The sequence below is a fragment of the Dipodomys merriami genome, unplaced genomic scaffold, assembly GCF_024711535.1.
Source record: "Dipodomys merriami isolate MVZ:Mamm:240054 unplaced genomic scaffold, mDipMer1.0.p SCAF_4, whole genome shotgun sequence".
NCBI lineage: Eukaryota > Metazoa > Chordata > Mammalia > Rodentia > Heteromyidae > Dipodomys > Dipodomys merriami.
In genome coordinates, this window is record NW_027205603.1 from 12285613 (window position 1) to 12295362 (window position 9750).

Sequence of the window (9750 nt, forward strand, 5' to 3'; positions counted from 1 at the left end):
GGAATCTGCCCGCAGGGAGGCTCAGGCCTGTTGGCTCTCAGTAAGAGTCTTTCCATGTCACCTGCTTGCTAGCTCCTGCTCAGGCGGGCAGAAGAGTTCTGCATGAAAGGCTCTAAGACTGGAAAAACACAGGTGTGGTTGGTTTCAGGGTGGCATGTGGGACCAGTAAAAGAAGGTCCACTTCAGCGGAATTGCTGGAATATGGGGAGGGAAGCACAAGGAGACACCTCTCTCCCCTCCTAGCCAAACACTGGCAATATGAACAACTCTGAGCTTTTACAAGGGCTTCCTTCAGCCTGCAACTTCAAAGGCTGGGATTCAGTAACAACCCGCCCTCCAGATCCTGTACAGTGAATAGAAAACCAGTGGGGGACCTCTGCTCCTCTCACTCCTGCAGGATTTAGGCACTGCCCTGAGAAAGATGCTGAGGCTCCATGCTTTTTGTCTAGGTAGCTCTGTGATTCAGCTCCAAACTCTGGCTTGGCTCTTCTGCTCCTCCCCAGCTCCAGGGAGCACTGTCCAGGGACCTCTGGATACTTCATCTTAGTGCTTATGTGGCTCCTTCCCAAATCCCCTCTGGCAGGTGTTCAACTCCCTCCTGACTCTGAAGAGGGTTAGCTCAGTGAGCCATGCCTGAAAGACCTTCCTGTTCCCTTGGCAGGAAGATTTCAAATTATACCTTCACTGGGACCAGTTCTCACCTGAGATCCTCCTCAGAAATTTACCCCCAAGCTGGCATGAAGAGCCACCTCCTGCTTCTTACTCTCCTCCCTGAGCTCTTTAAGGGGTGGAAATACATAGCCAGCCCTCAGTGAGGGTTAGTGCTGGAAGGAATCCTTAGTAACAACAATGCTTGTCCTTTAAAAAAATCATTTCTCATCCTTGCCAATGCTAGAAGGAAATATTATAAGCACCTGCGGAGGCAAGTGGACAGGAACAGCTAGGTAGCAGATTTGAATTCAGATCTCAGCTCTGACATTTGCTCCTCAGTTGTGGGACACTGATTTCTTAAGTCCCTGAGTCTCAGCTTTGTCACTTGTAACATGGTATGTAATGTGTAATAGTTGGGTTTCACTATGGCACTTCAGACTTGCCTATGTGATATCTGGCTTAGAGGAACCCTTTCTATTACTCCTTGTGATAGCCTAATGCTTCCCACAGACAGAGCAAATACAGGAGGAACAAAACAGTCATTAGAGCTCTTTCTCTGCTGTAACTGGCTCAAGTCTTTTAGGAGTTCTGCATGGATTTCTAACTGCTCTTTGCTACAACTCAACCATTGTATTGAAGTATACGTAGTTAAATAAAGTAAATATCTTGCTGCACCTATTAATATAGGAATGTATTGCACACACACACACACACACACACACACACACACATTCACACACAAAGTGGTGGTGGCTTCTGCTTTGTTTAAACCCTAGACTTAACTAAGATCGTTTCAGTTGAAAGCAGACAAAGGAAGCCAAATAGACATTTGAGCATCTTATTTATTTCCTATAGCTCCCCTCCCTCCCCCTTTCATTCACATTTCCCTCCTTCCAGATGGATATAAACAGGCCACAACAGACCCTAAGCTACTCCCAACTCCAAAAGATGAGTCCCACACAGAGAAGAGCAAGTCAGTACTATGTGAAAGGGAAGTCACCACAGTTGTCCACTGCCAAATCCCACTCCAAGGCCAAGATGTCTTTCCAATCTAACAGCCGCTCAAGTGAGTCCCTAATGCTCCAGAATTTCCAGTGTGGACTTCGAGCTCTGACTATCCTGGTCCCACTCTTGGATGCCTAGGGGACAGGGGACAGAAATCCTGCCTGGGATCATCACAGGGACCATTCACAGGTGGCAGCATCGGCAAAACTTCTGGAGTTCCTCAGGCTCTCTGTCCAGGCAGAAGCAAGCCACCCTTCTGCTGATGCTCCTGAGCTTTCGGGCACGTTTACATAGTTTGCTCAGTCTGAGCAGCTGAGATTTGCTTACTCAGTGTCACGCTGGTGGATTGTTGGCTGAAAAGGAGAGGCAGAAGAATAGAATTGCAGGAAAGGTGATCCAGTCCACTTGGTCTGAGAAGCAACAGTGCCCCCGAGGAAGGTGAGGGATGGAGAGAGAGAAACGAGGTCTGCGGGCCAGGCCAGCAGTCCCAGGAGATTCCCTGGGCCCCTTCAGCCACCTCACTTGGACACCAGCATCCGCACAAACTCCTCGTAGTTCACTTGCCCATCTCCATCGGCGTCTGCAGCTCGAATCATCTCCTCCACCTCCTCGTCGCTCAGCTTCTCCCCCAGCCTGGTCATCACATGCCTCAGCTCTGCAGCACTGACATAGCCATTGCCATCCTTGTCGAACACACGGAAGGCCTCCCGGATCTCCTCCTCGCTGTCTGTGTCCTTCATCTTCCTGGCCATCATGCTCAAGAACTCGGGGAAGTCCACTGTGCCGTTCCCATCACGATCAATCTCCTTCACCATGCCCTGCAGCTCAGCCTCGGTGGGGTTCTGGCCCAAGGACCTCATGACGGTGCCCAGCTCCTTGGTGGTGATGCAGCCATCTCCGTCCTTGTCGAACAGGGAGAAGGCTTCCTTGAACTCGGCGATCTGCTCCTCACTCAGCTGGCTGGCCATGCTGGCAGGCGGGTGCAGAGGCAGATGTGGCTCGGGGGCCGGTCTGTGGGCTCTTGCAGCAGCAAGCTGGGCTCCTGTTCCCAGCTCTGGAAAAGACAGGTGGAGATCCGGAGGGGCGGCTGTCTGTCTGGCTTTCTAGCCCTGGCTTGAATTGCTGGAGTTTAAGAAGAAGTAGGGTCCTCCCCCCACCCCATCGTTGGCCTGGAGGGATTGGGCTGCCATTCACAGCAGACACCCCCGCCCTGTGGTTGCCTGAAGGCCAGGTCCTGTTTAGACAAGAGTCCAGGAGCAGCAAACCAGGCTGGCCCTGCTAATTGGGCTGATGCCAGCCCCGGTGTGTGAAAGACAGGCAGCTTTCCACCCCAACACCAGCAGGGCTAGAGGGGAGCCATGGGTAATGATACCCTTTCCTCTAGACATGCGGACACCCTTCCCAGAGGTGAACTCATTTTTTCCTTCTGTTTCCGCTGCCTTCCACCTGACATGCAGCCTCCTACCCTTCACTCCTTAAGGATTAAAAAAAAAGAATCAAAATAAAAAATAGAAGTTGTCTGTATGGGAAGGAACTTCCTTTCATTGTTTATTGGTTTTCACAGCCTTTGGGGGAATTGTTGTGGTGGTTGCTGTTGTGTGTGTGTGTGTGAATCTCAGAAGGTGTTCAGACAAGGATGAAAAGGATGAAGGCCTTTCTCTTCAGACAAAAGAAGAGCTTTCTTGTCTTCAGAACAGACATGAATGGAAAGGGATTCATCTAACACTCACTCAATACTCTCTCACACACTCACCGATGCACAGGTGTGGGTACCCATGGTGTGCTCATGCTCTTCGAAAGCTGGGAACGCAGAGTGAAGATGGCCGGCTGCCTTGAGATCTCATGAACTTCTTGTTCCTTGTGTGAGGCCACAAATTAGCAGGTAAATTAGCAGAGATATCAAAGCAAGGTCATTTGGTAAATGCCATGAAGGAAATGGAAGGTGATGGTGGAGAGGGGACACAGGGAGGTCACCTCCCTTACTGTGGTCAACGACAACCCCTTTGAAGAAAGATACCTGGGACACGGGCTTGGTAGTGTCTACCCCTAATCTTAGCACTTGGGAGGCAAAGGCAGGAAAATTGTGAATTTGATGCCGTCCTGGACTACATCGCAAGACCCTGTCTCACAGTAAGAAGAAGGAAGAGGCAGAGGAAGAAGAGGAAGGAGGAGAAGGAGGAAGAGGAAGAGGAAGCTCCTTGGGGGTGACCCTGGAGGAGGGGAGGAAATGGCAGGGCTGAGAAACAGAGTGGTAGCTAGTGTGACTTCCCTGTAAAGAAAGGAGAGAACACACCAGAGAGGAAGGGCAGATACAGGAGAACTTGTAGGACATAAAGAGAAGGAATTCCCACATTTTTTTTTTCATTGAATGATAGGTGCATCTCTGAGTCCTGGCTGGCTGGATTAGAATGAGAACATCTGGAATCTCCAAAAGAAAGCAGGGTCAAGAGTGACTCTTAGCTGTTACACAGACACAAAGACTCAGCTCCTTTGGAAAATAACCTCCTAGAAGCAGAGGAGATAGCTTTTTGTATGGGAATCTAGAAAAATCCAAACTGGGGAAGGAAATATGAAGCTTACCAATATTTCTTCTGTGACTGGATGGACAGGAATTGGGTGGGGAGGGTCAAAGATGTGTATGGGAAAGAAGTTGGACTTATAAAGACTTAGATCTATGGAGTAGAGGAAATGGTGGGATAATATCTTTGGTATTATTTTTCCTCTCTGATTTTTTTTAAGAAGATGGTGCTAAGGATTGAACTCAGGACCCCATGCTTATTAAGCAAATGCTCTACCACTTGAGCCATGCATACCTCCAGTCCCAGGGATGAGCAGCCTTAAGAATCCAGGAGTGGAATGGAAGGAGGAAGACAATGAGTAGTTATCTCAGAAGCTATGGTGGGGACAGAGGCCACAATGACCAGACCGTATCAATTCTTTCCCTGCTCCAAATATTCTGGTGGGGTAGGGAGGGATGCTGGCCAGAAATCCTTGAAATTTAGGTTTTTTTTCCTTTGGCGTTAACAAGAACATTTTTAATTCAGCGGATTTAGAGATAATAATGAGAAGCCATTTTCACTCGTGACTTTCACACTGTAACTTGAGCTTACAGCTCTGCTCTTGATATAGAGCTCTGGAAAGATGTGGATGATTATCAAACTTGTAATAGTGAATACTTTGTTGCTGGGTTTGTTATTGCTTCTAATTTTCTCATAAACAGAGTATCTTTTCACACTTAATTTTAAAAACTCAATCACGTATTATTTCTGTTACTAAGAGAAATGAACAAAATTTGGAAAGCCATCCCTGATAAAATGGATGCTTTAATAAACTCTCAATATTCAACTCTTTCTTCAGAGAACTTGATTAATAAGGCCAACTTTTCCATCTCTCATGGATATGAGACCGTGGTGAGCACAATGATTATTACGTGAGGAAAAGCAGAGAAATGATTATCCCCCACCCCCAATGGAATATCAGAGCAATAATCCACTAGAAGAGACTGCTAAGTATTTCCTCTTTCTCAGGTTCTCTGGCTGGCTGCTGCCCTGAACTACCAGGGCAGTAGCAGGGTGCAAGGAAACCTGGCTGCACATGGCCAAGTGGTAAGTATGGAAAACCAGGGGCTCACATCACAGAAAACAGTCCAGGGTCAATGAGGACTGAAGGCTGGACAGGACTGTCCATTGTTCTTGCCCACTTCACCAGTGACTTCAGGCCACTACAGCTTTCTAGGGCATGGCTCTGTGGCTCAAACATCCAGCCTCTGCCCAATTATGGGTTACACAAAGGCACAAGAGAGTTGGGTGCTGGTGTTTCATGCCTGTCATCCTCACTTCTCAGGAGGCAAAGATCCTGAGGATCTCAGTTCAAAGGTAGCAGGAAAGTCTGCGAGACTTTTGTCTCCAATTAACTGGCAGAAAGCCAGAAGTAGAACTGTGGCTCAAGTACAAGTGCAAAAGTAGCCTTGAGCAAAAAAGCTAAGGCACAGTGCCCAGATCCTGAGTTCAAGCCCCAATACTGGCACAAAAAATAAAATGACAATAAAAAGAGGCAGGATGAAAGAAAGTCAGTAAGGATTGAAAACAATTACTTAATATGGATGACTCACAAGGACTGTCTTGTGACAGCCACATTGTTGCAATTCCCCAGTTGGGAAAGTGTGGCAGAGGGTATGAGGAATGCTTATTTCACAGCTTCTTTCCCTACAGCTTCTCAGCCAAAATACCAACTCCTGTCCCTACATTTTATATATGTATATACACATATACATATATGCAGGCATGCACATACCTGTACACACATCCACGTATTATATACAATATGCATATATGTGTATATATTTTCTATTTAGATATCAAAACATTATCAAAGACTCCAAAGAGCTGTGTCAGTATGGGATAGACATATCAATATGACTATATTTGAAACAAAATCTGAGAAATGTTTAAACATTAAAAATATATATATATATAGGGGCTGGGAAGGTGACTCAGTGGTAGAGTGCTTGCCTTGTACGCATGAGGCCCTGAGTTCGATTCCTCAGCACCACATAAGCAGAAAAAGCTGGAAGTGGCATTGTGGCTCAAGTGGTAGAATGCTTGTCTTGAGCTGAACTGCTGAGGGACAGTGCCCAAGCCCAGAGTTCAGGCCCCATGACCAGCAAATAAAATAAAATAAATAATGTGTGTAATGTGTGTGTGTGTGTGTGTGTGTGTGTGTGTGTGTGTGTGTGTGTGTGTGTGTGTGTGTAACTTCAAAAAATAAAAACTCATTATTTATTCACATTAATAACATTTTTGTGAAAAATTACATTTTTTTCTAAGAAAAAGAGCAGGGAGAAGAGGAGCCTTCTAAAAAAGTAGTTTTGCAGATTTTTTTAATGTCTGCATTGACGGAAGCAGGTTTGCATCCAGGCTCAAATGCTGTTTTTAATCCTATGATCACCCAGCTTCACACAGATACACAGTTGGGAAAAAGAAGGAGCCTTTACATGCTCAGAAAATAAGGGCTATTCTTTTCTATTCTATTCTTTCCTGATGCTACATCAAATTTGTCGGATTAGTCATTTTGTAAGTTAGTTACAGTGTGGAACCTGAGACCGTATTGATGAGATTTCCATATGGATCTCCAAATTCACACCAAAATCAATTGGTCTCTGTGTCATTCTCCAATGGCTCTTTTTATCCATGTGTGGTTTTTGTAATGCCATGAACTAGTCACTTGGAAAATTCTGGCTTATTAGTTCTAAGGATCTTCCAAATATTGAACATACTTACCATTTAAAAAACCTAGATTCAATAATATCATCACTGGAAAACATGTTATAGTTGGATAAATGGATCCTTGTTCCTAGTTCAATTTTGACAGGTTCTGGAAACTTTAGGAGATAGGATCTAGCTTGTCTCTAGAGTGTCTTGTCCCTGACTCAACACACTCACTCTATCTCCCTCTCTCCTGCCTGTCTTCCAGTAAGTGAGCAGTTCTCCATCACACATTCTCACTGCCAGGACATTCTGCCCAAGTGCACAGGGCCAAGAGGCCACAGGCTGAACTTTCTGAAACCTGAGTCGGATAAGTTCTTCCTCCTGAAAGTTGTTTCTTTCAGGTATTTGTTTATAGGTACACAGAAGTAACTAATACAAGTATTTCAAAGTTCATGATGGCAAATAAAGAAGCTTCCCAAATCCTAGTTTTTGTTTCAAAGCTCAGGTTGTATCCATGACAACAACAACTGTCTGTTTCTCTTGAAGGGACAGACTTCACTTGATCTGTTTTTTGAGAAAATGTCTGCTAAATATCATATCCAAATGGCCATGATTTATCAGTCAGTCTTTCTAATAAAATGATGTTCTAGGAAGCAAGCTTAGCTTGCCGTTCCTGGAGTCAATCACTCAGTGCTTTGCTTATGACAGCCATTGCATTTCAAAAGCAGCAAAATATTAAAGATGTGATGCAACTGCTGACATTTCATCAACTTAACTAATTCTCCTGCTTCTTCAGGAGGAAGACCAGGAACGGTGAAGAATGTAAAAACTTGATCATCCAAAGTCACCAATAATTTTCCCCACCATTGCTTTTGATCTTACACATAGGGGAAAAGGAACACATAGGGGAAAAACAACACTCAACACCGATATTATGAGGAACATAATATTTATCTCCTGTTTTCTCTAAAGGGACCTTGAGATACCTTTTGCCCCTCAAAGATCTATGGAGCCCACTTTGGAATCCACTGTCCTGGAGTGCTAGGAAGAAGGGATCTTAACTGGGAGCAGAGTCAGGACTTTGAAACCGTGGCTTAGGGCCAGTGTTGGCCTTACAGGGTAGTTTTTCTATGAACTCTTCATGGATATATACCAAATGGACCCCATTTACTTAAGTTCCTTCTTTTGAAGAGTAGAAATTCCCAAACCAGAAGACCCAGGTATTTGGCTTGGCTCAGGCAGCAAGTCTGAATTGGTGTCATAAATACTTTTTGTTCAAAAGAATTGGAGTCTCTGTGGTACCTCTACCTTGGAAAGACAAGGATCAGGATTCATTAATCCTTCTTCACACATTCCATTCCTGTGACGGGGCTACAATAGATGAGGGACCCTGGGACTCCCTTCCTCCTAAAACTACTTGCCAACCTAACATCTGTTTCTGTACAACTATTTCTCCCCAACATAAATATAACACCTTTATAATGAAATGCTTAAACGTTCACTTCATATTTAATGAGCCAATTACTTTCATCCACAGTTTCTTATGTCTCCGAAGAAAATAAATACAGGTTAGGGTTTGACAACCAGCAACTTAAAAACCTGGTCTGGAATCTCGACCTTCCAGTTCCTACCTGTCCAGTGAGCAGTAAGCATCCTTGCTCATTTTCTTTGTGTTGATTGGTCCCCAAGCTTTCTGTCAGTAGCTACAAAGGAGATTGACCATCACACAAGTCTTTTGTGCAGTAGAGTGTTGAGACCTGCTTGTTGACTGAGCCTCCCTGTGTTTACTCTGAGCACCTCAACTTAACACCTCAATTTGTATGTTCAATCAGCACTTCAATGTTAACAAGAGCAAGGGGAATTCTTGGTCTTCCTTCCCAGTGTTCCTGCTCTTACGAAAACATTCAATTCACTCAACTTTTCAGAACAGAACACGTGACAACCATGGTTAATTCTTCCCTCCCCCTTGGACTTCGTGTCTAGTCACTGAGCTCTATACTTCATAATTGTACCCCAGTATGTCCAGGACATCACTATCTGAGCAGGTCCACTCAACAGACTTTTAACAGATCTCCCTTTCTCTGAATATTCCAGAGGAAGTCATTTTCTGCTCAGATCGCTGTAATCAGATCCCTTTGGAGTTCAGGTAAAATTCCAACACTCTACAGGGAGGGCCAAGATGGCAGATTCCTGCTTCCTTGCTGTCTTTACTTCACTACCATCCATCAGTATGTTTTAGACATTGGCCTACTTTCTGCTCCTTAACCTTTCCACTTTGGTTTCTACTTCAGTGTCTTTTCATGAGCTGCTCCATCTGCCTGGACATTCTGTCCCTAGCCTTCAAATGCGTGGCTCTGACTTATCATGTTAGTTGGAAAATCAAATGCTATTTTTATGTGAGACTTCAAAAATACCTACTTTAAATTGGCTTTCTTCCTCTATGCCTTCACTGGTTTTGTTCCCTTCTTTTATTTTTCTATAGATGTCACGTTACCTTGTCCATTTGTTTGTGTACTTCGCTTATTTTCTATTTGGTCTCCATCCAAGTTTCTCAAGAGTCAAGGCTCTTTCTGATTTCTCTCCCTGTTAAGGCCTGTGAGGGAGGACAGGCCCTCTGCCTAACAGATACTAATCAGTATTTGCTTATTTGCTGAATGAATAGAGTACAAGAGGGCCACATGGCCAGGAAGAACAACTTCCCTGTATGAGAACAACTTCACCTGCGTGAGAAAGGTTATTGAACCTTTTTTAAAAAAAATCAAGTGATGGTTCAAAGACCTCCAGGGTTTGTCCCAAATGGTCTCACTCAAATGCTCAGGGCATTCACCTTGGATGGTCTGTTATTTCTTCCTCTACTGTTTGCTTTGTGGCTCTGTGGTGACAAATG

General features: G+C 44.8%; 1 protein-coding gene across 1 annotated transcript; it reads right to left on the reverse strand.

Annotated features, from left to right (window-relative positions):
• Positions 1 to 1498: 1498 nt before the first annotated feature.
• Calml3 (calmodulin like 3) lies at positions 1499 to 2865 on the reverse strand. Its single transcript, XM_069991737.1, has one exon. The coding sequence runs from the start codon at positions 2622 to 2624 to the stop codon at positions 2175 to 2177; it is 450 nt and encodes a 149-aa protein (XP_069847838.1). The 5' UTR covers positions 2625 to 2865; the 3' UTR covers positions 1499 to 2174.
• Positions 2866 to 9750: the final 6885 nt, after the last annotated feature.

Excerpts from the sequence above, each read along its gene's own strand:
- Calml3 (XM_069991737.1), bottom strand. The coding sequence starts at position 2,624 with ATGGCCAGCCAGCTGAGTGAGGAGCAGATCGCCGAGTTCAAGGAAGCC.